Consider the following 18,107-nt stretch of genomic DNA (forward strand, 5'->3'; position numbering starts at 1 on the left):
TGGAATAACTTCAGCTCCAGCTCTTTTTCAGAGAGTGATGGATCAGATTTTGAGTGGTCTCTCAGGTGTCCAGTGCTACCTGGATGATCTGCTCATCACAGGACCAGATGAGGAAACACATTTGAGAAATCTAGAGGTAACACTGCAGAGGTTGGAAACGTTTGGTCTAAGAGTCAGGAAAGACAAGTGTGAGTTTTTCCAACCATCAGTTGAATATCTGGGCCACATAATTGACAGCTCTGGACTTCATACAGCCCCATCAAAGGTGAAAGCCGTCGTGGAGGCGCCAGCCCCAGAAATGTGAGCCATTTAAGATCATTCTTGGGATTGCTGACATATTATGGCAGATTCATGCCCAACCTAGCCTACAGACTTAAGCCATTGCATGAGCTTCTTAACAAGACCAAGGAATGGACATGGACAGAAAAATGGGAAAACGCATTTCAGGATGTGAAGTTGGCCCTTTCTCAGTCTGAAGTCCTCACCCACTTCAGTCCAGTGTTTCCCCTGCAGTTGGCATGTGACGCCTCACCATATGGCGTGGGGGCAGTTGTGTCACACATCATGCCATCGGGAGAAGAGAGGCCTATCGCTTTTGCGTCCAGAACACTCAGTGAAGCAGAAAGTAATTACGCGCAGATCGAGCGAGAAGCTTTGTCAATTGTGTTTGGTGTAAAAAAGTTTCACCAATATAGTTTTGGCAGGAAATTCACATTGCTCACAGATCACTGACCTTCAACCTCCATTTTTGGTCCTCATACGGGAATCCCGTCACTTGCTGCCAGTTGCATGCAATGATGGGCCCTGTTGTTGTCTGCTCACAAGTATGACATTAAGTACAGGCAGTCTGACTAGCACAGTAATACAGATGGCCTCTCCAGACTTCCAATGCCTGTGACACACCAAGACTCTTCTCAAACTGAGATCTTCTATTTCAAGGATGTCCCTGTTGCTCCAATCACCTCCATACATGTAAAGAAACACACACGCACTGATCCTGTCCTAACAGAGGTTTTGGACATTGTCTCTACTGGGAGGAGAGGAGAAGTGGCAATGCCCTACTGAAGCCCTACTTGGAAAGAAGAAACAAACTTTGAGTCCAGTCGGGATGCCTACTGTGGGAATATCTTGTCATTATTCCACCAACTCTACATGAGAGAGTGCTGGACGAGCTTCATTCTGGACACTGTGGGGTGGTGAGTATAGAGAAATCGCACACAGCTACTTTTGGTGGCCAGGTCAAGATGCTGCCATTGAGGAGAAAGCAAAGTCATGTTCTGCATGCGCAAGAGTCAGGCATCTTCCACAGCTAGCCCCAGTACATCCGTGGGACTGTCCTGAAGAACCCTGGCAAAGAGTACACATGGATTTTGCTGGACCAGTTGAAAACCACATGTTCCTAGTGGTAATTGATGCCCATAGTAAATTACCTGAAGTTGTGCCCATGAAAAAAACCACCTCAGAGAAAACTATTGAAGAATTAAGGTCCATCTTTAGCTGTTTTGGCCTGCCAAAACTGCTTGAGCGATAATGGTCCACAGCTGGTGTCTGAAGACTTTAAGACCTTCATGGAAGAAAATGGCATCCAGCACCTCAGGTCTGCACCATGTCACCCATCAACAAATGGGCTGGCTGAGAGGTTTATACAGACCCTGAAGCAAGCACTCTCAGCAGCAAAAATGACACATTCACTAAACCGACGCCTGAACGCTTTCGCCTTATCATATAGGAACACACCCCCCACTACTACTAAAGTGTCACCTGCCATGGCTTTGATGAAGAGACAACTCTGCACTAGACTCAACCTTTTGAGACCTTTTAGCACTTGGCAGCATGTGCAACATCATCAAAGAGCCCAAGTGGATGGTCGAGCAAAGACAAAGTTTCGCACTTTCCCACCTGGAGATCATGCTCTTGCTCGAAACTACACCAAATTTGAAAAGTGGATGTCCGCAACTGTGGTTACTAAAACTGAGCTAGTGTCATAAACTGTTGAAACAAGGAATCGTCTGATATGGAGGCGACATGTTGATCAACTCATTCAATCCAGTCCTACAAATGACGTTCCCCATTCAACACCTCATGTTTCAGAGTTGGATACTTCTCGGGAGGAGTTTTCGTCACCTGGGACAGTCCAAGAACCAACCTTGGATGCAGGTTTCATTCCAGTTGCCCCTGAACTTGCTTCATTGTCAGTGACGGACGTCACTGCTCCACCAGCGGAAGTTGGTGATGTAACTGATCAGCCAGCTGGTCGTACTTACCCTAGCAGAGTCAGAAGACCTCCTGACAGACTTTCCTATTAATTAGAGGCTACCCCAGATATATATACATATTTATATTAAAAAAAAGACAGGTGGGGCAGAATAATCCCTGGGGTTTAGCCTGGGAATTGAGGCAGTCTACACTTATTCCCTAGCCAGGATTTTTCTTTATGATTCTTTTGTAGAACACAGAGGTTAGTTTTTTGGTCGTCAGATGGTTGACAGAGTTAGTTCTTTCATGATGAATGTTGAATCTATTTTCATTTCTTATATTTTTGAAGTACAGGGTGAGGAATATATATGTTGTGTATTGGCAATGTAAGTTTGTCTCATTCAGGGTCCTGTAACTTAACCTAGCCCCTCCTCCCTTATGTTGACACCATGTTAATATGAATATGGCAACAGTGGAGTTAATACACGTTTTCCGTGCAAACCCGTGTTGTCCTGTGTCGTTCTTCAGTCATGTAGAATGGAAAGTACACAACAACATGCAAGAAAACATGTTCTTTTTGAACATTTGACCATAACAACTTTACACCAATCATTGGATTTTTTTTATTTGAATCTACTTTTAAAAAATGTGGCTAATACACTGCCCAGCCAAAATAAGGAGTCACACCAATATTTTTAGCTGTGATTACGGCACACATTTGCTGTAGCATTGTTTTGATGAGCTTCTGTGATGTCACCAGATCTTGCATTGATGATGGTAGAGTCTGACCGCTGCACAAAGCCTTCTCCAGCACATTCCAAATATTCTCCATGGGGTTAAGGTCTGGACTCTTTGGTGTGTGAAAATGATGTCTCTTGCTCCCTGAACCACTCTTTCACTATCTGAGCCTGATGAATCCTGGCATTGTAATCTTGGAATATGGCCGTGCCATCAGGAAGATGGAATAACCCGGTCATTCAGAATAGTCAGGTAGTCAGCTGACGTCATTCTTGGAGCACATCCTGTTGCTGAATCTAGACCTAGCAACCCCAGATCAGAGCACTGCCATCACAGTCTTGTACAGTAGGCACTAGGCATGATGGGTGTATAGCTTCCTCTGCCTCTCTTCTTACCTTGATGCACCCATAAGTATGGAACAGGGTCCATCTAGACTCATCAAACCAGTTTTCAATAATGCATTTGACAGTTCTTAACTCAGTTTTAGTAATTCCTGCAATCTCATTAGATGTTTCCTCTACTTGATGCCAACGATTAGACCCTTCTCAAACAGACTAACATATTTTCCACAACCACCAGATGTGTCTTTCCACATGGTTGTTTAAGAAATGAGAAGCAACTCATTGCACCAGTTGGGTTAGATAATGTGTTGCCCATGCAGTAATTATCCATTTGGAGGCTTGTACTTATTTGCTTAGTTAAATTCAGGTGGCAACTTTTTTCTTGGTCAGGAGTGTGTGCAATTCTAAAATAAATGCTAGGTTTGTCAATTGATTGTGGTGTTATTTTCTCTGATAGTAAATTAAAACTTTATTGAGCAAAAATAAACAAATAATAATGATGAAATTCTGAGAAATGGAGACATCTGATTGCTCTTACATGTTTCAATAAAAATTATACATTTTATGGTTATGTCATTGGAACAATGTTGTAGAAAGCAACATGTTGACTTTGTAAAAAATCTCACGTAACTGAGGTAAAAAATATTTAGTTATTTATGGACTGATTCAGTGAGATAAGAAGTGTGAATGAGGAAAGTGATAGTGAGAAACAAACTGACGCATGTCTTGTTTCTGGTGCATAGAGATGCATCACGAGTCAACAGCTCAGGCTGAGTGGTGACCATGAACTGTGAGAAAAGTTTGGCACTTTCTGGAAGTGGATGTGTGTCAGAGGTTACTACATGGGAAAGAGGGAGAGTCAGAGAAAAAGCAAAAAGTGTTTGAAATGAACTGTTGCTAGCAATTATTTGTTGTATCCTGGTGCACCCTGCAGAGTGAACAATCAAGTAAATGAATGCAGCCTCTTTTTCCATCCAATGTCTTTTTACATCCTACAGAAACAAAGAACATTTTATAGATTTTAGGATATAAACACATGAATAGTGTCACTAATAATATTTTTTTTCTGTCCCTTCATATTTGAAATCTAGTTTTGCCAAGGGGAGGAGAAGCTTGCATTTCAGTTATTGGGTCTAGAACTATTTCTGAGGTAGACCAGAACTTTGTTTATTTATTTATTTATTGGATGATCTCAGCAACTAACTGATTTCCTCAACATTGTTTGCTGTGTTTTATCTGACTGGTCAAGAAAATATCTAATTCTGGACAAAAAACTAAATAAAATTTAAAAAATAAACACCCAGGACTAGAGCCCTGCGCGGGACTGTTTTCTTCATCCCGCTCCTGCCCGCTCCCGCTGAATTTCTGACCATTACCGCCCGCAACCGCAACGTGTGTGTTACGTGTGTGTTACGTGTGTGTATGTTGGCTCCACGGTCAGTGACAAACACAACACGGCCAGACAGAAGTGTCGCATCTATTCCAAACTCACGGAGTTTCTGGAAGAGCAGGTTCCTGATATTCTCTCCTGTTTTTGACACACCACTCTCGAAGGGAGCCTCAAATAACACCCTGGAAACTAGGTTGAAGTTGTTGTTTTCATAATGGATGGTGCCGGATATAAATGACGTTTTATGATAATCCTCCATCCATATATCTGTTGTGATGGCGCATCCGTACGTTTCAATGATGGGCCTTATCTCCACGGCCACTGACGCCTGCAGCGCTTTTGCTCGCCCCTCGACATGTCTGGATACAGTGGTTGGATGAGGTAAAATATCTTTTACATCAAATTTGCCATATTTAGCTGCAACATTAACAAAGTGTTGCGCTATGTCAACAAAGCCTTTCCCGGCAACGAAATCATATGGCCTTATGTCTGCGCAGCACACTTCCACACATTTCTCAGCAGTTTCTTGTTTAATTTGTGCAGGGAGAAGTGGTTTATCCTTGAAAAGCAGCTTACTTTGACCGGGGAGAACAGAGCAGGTGTGCCGCCTCAACCCGGAGGTGCCGGATTTGTGTCCATTGTAGACTAGTATTTTTGCACATTTGTCACAACTGACAAAGTCCAGTTCGTTTCCAGCTTTGTCACAAACAATTGAGAAACTCCTCCAAATGTCTGACTTACCTTGCTTGATTTTCGTGACATAAAGGCCTTGTTTCAGCTTCTTTTCAACGTCAGTTGCCGACTCCATCATGCTCATCCCGATCCCGCACTGTTTTTTTTAGCCGACCGTTCCCGCCCGCAGCAAAATTCACACCTCCCGCTCCCGCGAGATTTGTGTTGGGTCCCACGGGACCCAATCCCAACGCAGCCCTTTACCTGGGACCTCATTTATCAAGCTTGTTTACGCACAAAACGAGGTCAGAAAACTGCGTAAGCAACTTACCACGCAAACTTTGGGATTTATCAAAGAAAACTTTGCGGAAAAATGTGCGCAACTTTAAGTTGACTAAGGACCTTGCTTATGCACATTTTGGACATGGAGAGCACCTGCAGTGCTGCTGCTGAGAAGGATAAAATTATGAAATCTTGCAGAATTATCACTTGTACTGCTTCATTTTCACACAGAACAAGACCCCCCACATGCACACACATGCACGCGTACACACACATGCGCGCACACTCACACACACACCGTGTGCACACACACACACACACACACACACAGAGCCTGAAGCGCATAATACGGAATGCAGAATATCAGCGGGGGGACAGATTGAGACAGAATGTTATGTGTCTGTGACAGTGTGTGTCCTGTCACTGTGACCCAATTGATCATGCGCCCTGGCTAGTTGAACAAGGGAGATCTCCGTTTGGCTGACTGGTTAGCGTGTGTGACTTTCACCCGGGAGTCTGGTGATTGAATCCTGACTGGATCATTTTTTTTATATCCGCCACAGATCTCTCTGAAGAATTCACAACATTGACGGCTTCAGCAACGCTGTGCCACTCCGTGGATTTTCTCTTATTTGTGTTGCAAAAGCACTTCCTTTCATTTCTCCACCTCACCCACAGGTACCTCAATTTCTGCTTCTGTGAAATTGCGCTTCCTTGATCTGCCTTGATCTACGTTCGCCATGTCTTTGGCGGAGCGCTGCAACAGCCGACTTATGTATATGCATGAGATCCACAAGGCACTTTGCATTGACTATTTATGGCAGTATGTGGGTGTGGTGAGGGTGGGATGTGACTAAAATGCAGCTGAGAAACATTCTCGTTAGTCTCCGATTTATGAAGTGGAGATTGTGTGCAGCTGTGCGTACTCCGTGTTTGATAGATCACAAACCTACTTGGCGTAAGTACATTTTTTTTGCTGAGCTTAAGTACGGTTTTAGTAAGGATTCTACGCAATGTTTGATAAATGAGACCCCAGTTATGCAGAAACATCTTTTTGAGCCAGACTGAACAATTTTATTTCTATTGGTACCTTTCATTCTCATTTGTCCATTTAAATCAAAAGTCACATAAAATTAACAAAAAAATGTTTATATTGATATTCTCACGATCTGACCATTGATGTACAAGGTCACAAAGAAACTGTTCTGCACTTATTGTTTTTGAAATACAATCGGTCCCTCTGAATGTTGCATGTAGACTAAATGTGAAAATAGTCTTCTACCCCTATTCCCTGTGTTTGCCAGCAAAAGAAAAGAGGCGGGGAAACACTTGTGTGAAGTGGATCTATGTGGCTTTTTCTGACACAATAAATTTGAATTCACAGGCTCACCAACTTTGATTTTTGCAGCTAGGAGAGAGTAGAGCATGTGCAGGGTAGCAGAAGCTAACTTTTAGCATTGGCAACTGCACCCCACAGCAGAACTCCTTCAGGCTTGTATGATGTCTTGCAGAGCAGAGTCAATTAGAGCTTTTAAATGTGCATCTAAGTCGTTCTAGGTTGATCTAAAGTAATACACTGTGAGCTTTATCCTAGTTGACATGTACTTTAGTAAACCAAACCTTCAAAACAAGTTTGTTCCACAGTAGGTGGCGACATGCGCATTTTGATGTCAGCTTCTTCTGGTTATTTTATAGCAAAACAAATAATAAGCAAATGCTGGCGCGAGTTAAGCAGATGAAGTTACAATAGGATACTTGTACAGCCATTTGAAATGTGCAGTAAAGTTACTGTAGATGTTATGGGAGTTTTGGGAGTAACTGAGACACTGAATACGTACGTTTAACATTTTTACTGTATAGAAGTGTTTGTAATTCTACAGCATTGTGCAAAAGAAAAATATGCTACAGTCACTTGTTTACTGTAGAATACATGCAAACAAAAAATCACCCTTTTGGTAGAGCTGTGCACAAATGTGAGCAATATACAGTACATGTAACAGTACATACAGTATTGCACAGTACTGTAACATACAGGTACAGTAAATCATTCTGGCACATCCAGACGTTCCTGTCTGTCTGGCCACATATTTTCATCTACATCACAACGGATGTCATCCCTCGCAATGCAGCGAGGAAAGTATCTCCTGGAGTGGCGAATCCAGCCTCTGCAGGACTCTGCTGTGATGTTGTCACATGCTGCATCCATGGCTGCTAGCAGGGCCATTTGCTCATGTGGATGCCAGTCATAAACTTTCCACCTCCAGGCAGAGAAAAACTCCTTTATTGGATTAAGGAATGGGGAATATGGAGGGAGATATTCAACCAGCATTCTTTCATGTGCTGCAAACCACTCTCTGACCAGATGGGAGTGGTGAAAACGGACATTATCCCAGACAACAACATACTTGCTGAGTTGGCCTCCACCGCTCTCATTCTCAGGGACTAGGTCCCTGTAAAGAGTGTCTGAAAATGTCAGGAGATGTTGGGTATTGTATGGACGAAGAAGGGGGATATGGGTGAGGACGCCGTTGTCTGAGATGGCTGCACACATGGTAATATTCCCTCCGCGCTGACCAGGGACTTCAATGGTTGCTCTCTGTCCAATGCGATTTCTTCCACGCCTTCTGCCTTTGGCCAGATTGAAACCTGCCTCATCAACATATATGAATGTATGCAGTGGTTCCCTGGCTTCCAGCTCCAGTACACGCTTGAGAGAGAGACAGAAATGCAATTTCACAATTGTCCTGTGTACAGTAACAAACAGTTATGCATGCATTTGGTAAAACACATTGTAGAGTATGTTTTGTAGAATTGCTAGTGTACTGCATGAAACTACAAAGTACTGTAAAGCAGTTTGCAGTGCTGAACATAGAATACCTGCTTTACCTGCACATACTGGTGACGGATCTCCTTCACCCTTTCACAGAATCGTTCGAATGGCACCTTATGCGTCATGCGGATTTCATTTTTTTTTGAGAACTCTGTCGATTGTTGAAATTGAAACTGATTCAATAGTGCCAAATGCCGTGTTATTCTCTCTGACAGCGCTTTGTATTTCTCTCAACTGTATTGCATTGTTTGCAATGACCATTGCACAAATGGCTTCCTCTTGCTGTGGGATAAAAAGGGGCCCTCTTCCACCTCCGCGAGGTTGTCTTTCAATCCTATGTGGTGCAGAGTAAAATTACAGTAAAATTACAAATATAGCACAGTAACATGAGATATGTATGAGATGGTACAGTACAGTACAGTAAATTACTGTATGCATACCTGTTTTCCCTACGGAATGTTTGAATGATTGAACTGACAGTAGTTCTTCCAATATTGGGTTGCACCCTTCGACCAGCCTCCTCCATGGTGAGGCCGTAATTGACAACATGGTCCACAATTGTAGCCCTAATTTCATTAGGAATGTGCCTATATCTGCCTCTTCTCTCTTTTCCCCTTCCCCTTCCTCCCCGCATCCTCGCCCCTCTTCCACGATACTGGTCTTCCATTTTGTGTCACAGAAGTGTAGAAATGGTACACACTAGCTCCTGCTCAGTTCATATATGCTTGCCAATTGAGGATTCACCTCCTCAAGAGTGACAGCTGAAATTCACCTGTGATCAATTGTTCAATTTAGGAGACATTTCCAGGAAAAATGATAAAGAAAGGTATAGAATTTGCTTGACAGATGACTAATATTTGACATTTGATAACTAGTTCAACAATTTTGTGTGTAATGACTCAAGTAATGAAAGTAAGACTATTAGTTTTATTGAGAATGTCTATTCAGCATCCATAAGTATAATTCATTTTGACTGACATGACATAAGCAAATGGAAATGTCAAAAAACAGCAGAGAAATGTATGAAAGCAACTGATACATGTCCAAAATCATTTGCAGTTTGTTCAGAGAAAGGAGAAATTGCTACTATGATGTGCACAAATGACTAAATGTTGTGGAGGTTGAACTAATAGTTATGAGAATTTTAATTCTGATCTGAGAAATGCACCAAAGCGACTGAGAAAAACTGTAAAGCGTTTACATGCATAAACAATTTTTTTTAAAAGACATCAGTCTACTTCGAGCAAAAGTTTGGTTTTCTGATGTGCATGTAAACACAGTAACTGGTAGAGTCACGTTGCTGTTAGCCAATCATAAGGGATAAGCCTGAATACCAGGAATGTTAGTAAGACTACAATTTCAATCCCCCACCTCCAAGTAGAGCTCCAGATACTTGAGAAGCTCAGGCAGAATTCCGACGTTGTGACAGATGGTGCACCAGCACTTTATTCCTTTTGAATTTTTCCACTGTTCATACAAAAAATAAGTGCAGGTCAAATGTGTCTTTTTTTAAATATCTGTTACAATCCATCTGCTTTGCAAGACAAACTATTCTCCACCAACTGGCTCACTGTAATTACTACAGAATGCAAAGAAGACTTTTTTCCCACAAAAATGTGAACAGAAATCTGTGCTAAGGATGGTTTGGATACACTACAGAGCCTCCAGGTCACATTTACTCATATTTATCTTCCCTTCAGTATTAATTTGATTGGCTTTCTTCTTGTTCAGGAAATATTTGTTTTGTCTTGAGTTTATTCACAGTTCCAGTTTGATCGTCTTTTTATCCTTCATTATTTTGGGAGAAGCCGTCTCAGTGTGTGTGAAAAAATGTTGTCTGTAAGCATTCAGGGTTTTAACAATGTAGTTAGAAAGATTTTTGAGACATTATTTTTGTATTTAATTAAACAATTTCAGGAAAACATTTTTTTCTCAGTTTTTTTCTTATTGTAAAATGTGTCAAACTGTATTAACCTGAGAAAAGCGTTAGAAATTTGTAGCATTCACAGTTTTTTTTCTCCTGTACACACGAGTGAGTTGCATCATTGATCTTTGATGAATACCAACCTCAGTAACTACAATCTCTTGGACTGTAATGATGTCTGACTTCCATGTGTCAGCTTTTTTATAAGTCATGAACACACATCACAGCAGGCTGCTGGAGGAGACAAACTTGATCTAATCATCAAACTCTCAGTTATTTATATACATAAATAAGCTAAAGACTTCATTGATTTGGCTCACTTTTATTTGTAGCACTATATTTCCCACACATCGTCATGCTATTTTGTTTTATTTCTGAAAAGGTGATGAGAAAAGTCTTATTTTTCCTACTGTCACCTGTCTTGTACTGAAGTCTGTAGTTTATTTGGTCTCTGCAGCAAAAGCCCACATTAGGGGAGGTAGTCGATATCCATCCACAGCATGGGGTCCAGTGGTGATTGTAGACTATTGGTGCCAACAGACTGTAACTTCTGATTCTTTGCACACTGAGTCTTACCAGGGAGCTTAATTGGGTGCACTTGGTGGTCATTTAGCAGATATTTACTCATCTAAAACTGGATTCAGAAAGTTACTCCAATAGTAAATTCCACATACTTAATTCTGTAGTTTAAAATTTTTAACAAGCATCCCTCATAAGGTTTTTTCCAGGAATAATACTCAGCCTAAAACAGCTCTGTACATTGTGGTTTGAGTCAGCCCATCTGAGTATAGTTTTGTTCCCATGCCAGCTCCATGACAGATAGTGTGTGCGCCCCTCATAGGTAGAGGCGCACCCATGTTTTCAGTCAAGCCCCAAATGTTTTTTTTTGTCTTTTTTTCACTCATCAGCCACAGGCTACTCTCTGTCCGTCACAGCAAGCCGGGCTTGCTACCGTGACTCACACGTCTCCTCTAACATTTTAAGTTACAGCTTCACCGGTGTGATTTTTCCGTTTAGGTGCAGAGATGAGCCAAATCCCTCCCCTGCATAACCAGTTTACATGTACAGAAGCCAGGAGAGGCCAAAATTCCCCAAACGTTTTTTATTCTACTGGTTGATATGAATAAAAATTGAGATTCCAGCCATGATTGCTTTGATAACTTTAAAGACTTTGTGTTGAAGATCCACATGAATTGTGTAGTGGATGAAATTACATCATGAGACGGATGGACGGACAGACAGATAGATGAATAAAAAAAGCAATGAACCATGTAAAACACAATAACCTGCAGTCTTTTTGTGATCCAGATTTAGATCTGATCAGATTCCTTTAGTTGTAATTCCTTTAGTTGGCTAATTTGGTTTAGTCCTGCCTTGTCCTCGTTGCCTGAGCTGCAGGTGTAATGGCACCTGGTGGGCTTGTGTTTTGACTCTGGTCTTTGAAGGGTGCCTATGAAGCTCCACATTTTTTGTACCAAGATTGAGGACATCCATCCATCCATGTGTGTGTGTGTGTGTGTGTGTGTGTGTGTGTGTGTGTGTGTGTGTGTGTGTGTGTGTGTCTGCTCTGTCTTCTCCATCCCCAGTGAGTCGTGGAAGATGGCTGCTTATACTGAGCGAGGATTCTCTGGAGGTTTCTTCCTGTTAAAAGGGAGTTTTCCTCTCCACTGTCGCTGCATGCTTGCTTAGTATGAGGATTGCTGTAAAGACTCTGACACTAGTCAGTGACTCGATGCAACCTGCTGGGTTCCTTATATAGGTAACTTTTTACTAATTGGCTTAATGAACTGAACCGTATTGGAACGTTTACTGTGTGAAGTGTTTTCTGTTTGGCACTAAATAAACTTGAATTAAATTGAACTGTGTAACTCCGGTCTTACAAGCTCTTCACTGGCTCCCGATCACTTACAGGATTCAATTAGAAAGGCTACTGCTCTGTTTTAAGGTACTACACGATTTGGCCCCTCCCTATCTGTCGGAACTCTCAAACACTCATGTCCCCAAAAGAAACTTGCGACCTTCCTCTCTACATCTCTTATCTGTTCCCCAGTCTAGGCTGAAGTCCAGAGGCAACCGATCTTTTTCTGTGGCCACTCCCAAACTCTGGAACAGCCTTCCCTTACAGATTAGGTCTGCCAACAGCCTTTCTACTTTTAAGTCTCTTTTAAAAACCGACCTTTTTACCTTACTTTTAAATAAAAAAAAACTGATTTCTTCGTTCATTTATTTTACATAGGGTCTACTAGATGTTTCTCAGTGTTTTATCATTTTATTTTACTGGTTGTCTGTGTACAGCACTTTGTGCAATCTCTGACTGTTGGAAATGTGCTAAACAAATAAACTTGACATTGACATTACGTGTGGGTGTGAGACGTGAGTGAACTGGGTTGGTGTGTCGACGTGAGCGTGTGGAGAGATCAGCTGACAGTTAGCTAAGCCAATGGGGCATTTCTGGATGGATTGATGTCGCCGTTGTGAATTTGCCACAGTTGTGAGTACACATCATGTTTTTGTATGTTGAAGAGTGGGTGCATGATGAAACTAACGTTGTTTTCATAACAGCGATGCCCCTGCTGTTCAATTATTTGGTTCAAATTTGTCACTCCAATTCTTTGTGTTGTTTGAGTGTGGGTTCAATAAGTCAGTAAAAGTCTGAACTACTTTGACTACTACTACTGGGAGAGCTGGTGTGTTCTTTCCCTCGGTTACGGCTTTATGGGCTTTTAAGTTGTTTTAAAGTTGTTTTTTTTTCCCTTAGATTCAGTCCATGACTGTTCTTTGTGTTACTATTTGCATAATTTTGTTAATCATTATTTGTCCCTATTAATGTTTGTTTATTTGGGGAAGAGGGACATTTGATTAGATTTTTGTGGATAGAATATTTAATAAAGAATCTGTAGTTTTGCATACCTGACTCAGTTCTCCCTGCATGTAATTTATAATCCTTCTTGGAGGTCTGCAAGGTATCTGGTCATGTGTACAGGCCCTTAGTTTTACTCAGTTTCACCACAGATATAAAGTTGTTCAATGTAGCAAAGCAAAAAGAGTCAGTGGTAGAGGTAGACTGCTGTTGGTCATTCAGAGGTGAGATGTTCAAATATCAGAAAATAAGAGTACAAAACTGTCTGTCCCAACCCCCAAACTAGCCAGTTTATTATTATTATGTAAAAGATGGTGGCTATGCTGAATTTCTTAGATTCAATTTTTTTTTCAAGGATACCTTTGCCAAGGTGCTCTTCTGAATAAGGTCATGCAATGGGAAAGATCCCACATGTCCAAAAGTGGCACCACGGAGGGAATTCTTGACATTGATGTAGAGAATTCAACACAATAAGAGAACCTAGTGATGGATTACATTAAGATTACTTACTGTAAATTTTATTTAAAGTTTTATCATTTTTTCACGTGTTTTTATATGTTTTCACATATAAACCTGTTTCATATTTCTTTTCTTTACTTCTTTTTTGTTTTTACCTCTAGAGAGAAATAAAGTGGAGACAAATACTACTTGGCACACCAAGCTTTAATTACAAAATTTAATATCAAAGCAAAAAGGAATGTGAAAAAAAAGCAAGTGTGATCATGCACATCTACATTTCTTTGTCAAATAAATCTGATGTTTTCATCTGAAAAAATAATACAAACTAACTTGTAAAAGTACATCAGGTTTAGATATCATAATGTTCAGCAACTAACGTGTATGTCCAAACCTGCAGATAATTTTGTAAAAGGTCAACAAACAGAAATGACCTTATCCCGAGTTAAGTGGTGCCTACCTCAGACATTTGTACAGTAGAAAGTTCCTCTTGAGGTATAAATGCACAGATGACTGATGGTATTCACCCTAAAGAAACTGAAGTTTAAGTAAAACTCAATGATAACTCTGTTCGTTTTATGCCTTTGTTTTCTTCTTACTCTGATATATACTTTTGGACAACAATAAAAAAAAAGAAACACCTCAATGAATAATTTCAGGAAAGATTTAAAAGTTGCTTGTTCTAAAATATATATTCTGATCTTTCTTTCTTCCAGGATATTTGACAGTTACCATAGAGCCCCTGCCTCCTGTTGTTGTGGGTGAAACCGTTACCCTTAAGTGTAACTTCAAAACTGATGGAAGGCTGCGGGAGATTGTTTGGTACAGGGTGAGTAAACCTGCCTACACTGTCAAAGCCATTAGGCTTTGTATTCATATCAGTGTTTTATACAGTATTAAGTCAAATCTTATAGTCATATAACATATGCATGTCTGCATTAGAAGAACAGTAATGCACCATTAGACCACACTATTTACATGGGAAGCTGTCATTTGGCCCAGCTGTCATGAATGCATGAAACAATAGTTAGATTTAGCAAATTACTGGTCATCACTATTATTTCTTAAATATTCACATCTGCTAATTAATTAAATCCTAGTTGTCCAAGTGCCACTATTAATTAAAATAATGTTAAAAGAGAAAAATGGATTTAAAATACTGTTTTATTTAAAAAACCAGGAATGTTTTGAATTCTGCATCACCATTAAGAATGCAATCTGCAGAAAGACTACAGTTCAGAGAGAGGACATTTGTTTCACTTCAAGAGCACCACTGATGAGCTCTTGAAGTGAAAAGCAGAGGCAGCTGCTGTGGCTACATCCTTCTGCAAGCCTTTGTTTTTGACAAAAACTCTCCAATCATTCTTGAGAGCTTTGCAGATTTGCGTCAGACTTTTCACGTTAGTGAAGCTTCTGAATGGTGATTGGTGATTGTAGGAGGCTACAGCCAAATTGTACACACTGAAAATGTTATCAACATTGCCTAAGAGTCTTTTGTAAAATGTGCGCTTGCTTGGTGTTGTGTCATTTTTGTTGCTTGAGATGCAGTAATGAGTGATGACCTTCCAAACAAGCAAGTACTCAGACAGATGTATTGCAAAGGTGACTTTGCTGAGCTCTAGTATTCATCCAACTTTTAAGGAGGCTGGCTTCGAACTTCCAGCACAATGGATGCTTCATGTTGGACCATTTTATTGACTTTTAAACAATAATTTAAAGCTGGGGGCCGTAACATGACATCATGGACAGGAGGAGGAGATTTTGAAATGTTGAAAGCTATAACTGCCTCTCCCCTTCTGGAAGGAGCTGAAAGGCCACGCCTCATACACAAATAGCCTTGCAGTGATAACAGACAAATACTGGTTTTGATATGTTCCTGCTCTAGCACGTCTGTTCTGAGCTGTTAACATAAATTACTGTAAAGTGTCAATGGTTCTTGTGAGATTTGTGACTTAGCAAGAATTCAGGTCACCTGTCCGGAGAGACTCAAGTTGCATTTGTTCTATTCAAGAAGTAGAGGGGGATGAGGGACTTTTTTTCACCCTGTAAAGAGTGATTTTAGCACCCACTGCCTCAAGAAAAGGATCAAAAAATTTATTTGTTAGTATACCTTTAATAATTTTTTTTCAGTGCTGACATAATTGTGTCTGATTTGTCTTTATTTGTTTTATTATTCATCTTTTCTGAAAGTTGCATTCATGTAATGAAGTAAAACTGATCAGTATAAAACATTCAATACTGTTATCTTCACAAGCATAAAAGCATTTTGCTCGAATATTCGTTATTGGAACAAGCAGCAAGTCACACAAATGAGTGTAAAATTTGTATAAATGACACTAACCACGGATAACTAAAACTGCACAGCAGCCTGTGGTGACTCTGGTTTCCCTACTTCAACATCAAACAATTAAAAAAAAACATTTAATATGTAACTCAGACATTTGTAAACTTGACTCCGTATTTTCAATTTTTAGTTGAAGTTTTTGTGTATTTGGAATTATCATGGCAAATGCTGACTTTTCACAGTCGGACAAAGAGATTTATGACGTTTTGCACACTCACCTTAACATCGTAGATCATTTTCACTGCTGTGACAATTTTATTTAATCAAGCTGGGTTTGTATTGTGCTTTGTTTTTTATGCTATGTCAGCAGTTTGCATGGATATCAAGTTTAAATAACCACTTTGAGAGCTGAGCTGCCTCATGAGGAAAGAAAAGAGGTTGGAGATATGCCCCAAGTCTCAGGTGGCCACTGCTCAGCACAGCTGATGAATTATAAATCAATTACCCACGCTTGGCTGCCAAAGTTGCTTTAATCTCTGCCTTTTATTTGACTAAATACTGTTGACTCCTGATTTCTATCTCCTGTTCAAACGGACACGGGGGCAATACTCACCTGGGGAGTCCTCTATCTAATCGAAGCTCGGCCAGTCACATGAAGGGCGACAAAAAACTAGATGTTTTTAAAAGAGCTCATTAAATTTTTATTTCTGTGACTTGTTCTGTTTTAGTTTTTTGAAGCAAAGCCCTCTCAGACCTCTGTGGAAATGAACTAATTTTAGCAAAAGTGAAGAGAAAACAATTTTGCTATGTACCCAGCCAGCATGCATTGGTGGGCCCCATGTGGATACATAGGATGAAACTGTATGGGTGCCAACAGGGCCTGTCTGCGGTTTCGATGGCAGCCCCACAGGAGTTTGCCCACATAATTTTAACAAGCCCATGTATGACTTATCCATCACACATGCGCAAGTTAGCGTAAGTCTATGGTAGAGATTGCTGCACCCAAAAGTAACTGGAAATATGTCGCAAGACGATTCGGTAGTGGTAAAGGTGTAAATAACATTTTCAAACAAAACAAATGCAGATTATAAACAGGACTTGTAGTCTGTATAATCTATAGATCATTCCGTTTATTTTTTTTATCTCAAATTATTAAAAAAGAGGTAATTTCACATGTACTCTTCCATATTCCTAAAACATAAAATAAGACAATATGGAAAAAAGAAATTATACTAACTGAGAAGAAAAAAAACAAACAAAAAACAAACATGCAATAACATAAAACCGTTTCGAGAGGGGACTGGAAGAAGCAAAAGCTTATCTAGTCCGGCCCTAGTTCAGTTAATTCAATAACTAACTGCTCACATAAACCACAACCATTTTTTCTTCATACAAGTTCTTCTGTCATCACTTTGCTCCATAAGTACAGTAACAAAATAATTGTTCACATAAATCCACAGAGAGGTTGTTCTTTTATATTTTGTGACTCCTATTATCTTCATCTTCTTCTTCTTCTTCCTGTAAGACTGGTAGGGTGGTGCCCTAGCACCCCCTATGGAAGAGCTGCCACTGCCACCTATGCATGTTGACTGAATTTTGTTATTGCAATGAATTTTTCAACATTTTTTTTTCAGATCCCACTGATCCCCTGAAGCCCCAGTGTGTACTATTTTTACCTGTTGACTATCAAATCCTGTGTTTCCAGTTCTCAAACCTATCCTTTTTCGTTAATATTTCTCACCAACATCAATTCTAAATATTTCTCTCAGCTTGAAATTGTAAAGAAAAAATGCCTTGTTGATGCTAGAGGAATGCAGAGAATGGCCCGACTGACTCAAGCTGATAGAAGTGCAACGTTGACTGAAATAACCACTCGTTACAACCATAGAATGTAGCAAAGCATTTGTGAAGCCACAGCAAGCACAACCTTGAGGCGGATGGGCTACAACAGCAGAAGACCCCACCGGGCACCACTCATCTCCACTACAAATAGGAAAATAAGAGGCTACAATTTGTATAAGCTCACCAAAATTGGACAGTTGGACTGGAAAAACGTTACCTGGTCTGATGAGTCTCCATTTCTGTTGAGACATTCAAATGGTAGAGTCAGAATTTGGCGTAAACAGAATGAGAA

At 40.4% G+C, this 18,107-nt stretch overlaps 1 protein-coding gene across 2 annotated transcripts in view; it reads left to right on the forward strand.

The window, feature by feature from the left end:
• Positions 1-18,107, forward strand: part of igsf21a (immunoglobin superfamily, member 21a) — a 352,933-nt gene that overhangs the window by 101,008 nt on the left and 233,818 nt on the right. For both annotated transcript variants that reach the window (XM_015958407.3, XM_070549546.1), the window contains one exon: positions 14,406-14,518. In XM_015958407.3, the coding sequence (XP_015813893.3) occupies positions 14,406-14,518 (113 nt within the window). The remainder of the gene's footprint in view (positions 1-14,405; positions 14,519-18,107) is intronic.

Source organism: Nothobranchius furzeri, chromosome 3 (assembly GCF_043380555.1).
Source record: "Nothobranchius furzeri strain GRZ-AD chromosome 3, NfurGRZ-RIMD1, whole genome shotgun sequence".
Taxonomy (NCBI): Eukaryota; Metazoa; Chordata; class Actinopteri; order Cyprinodontiformes; family Nothobranchiidae; genus Nothobranchius; species Nothobranchius furzeri.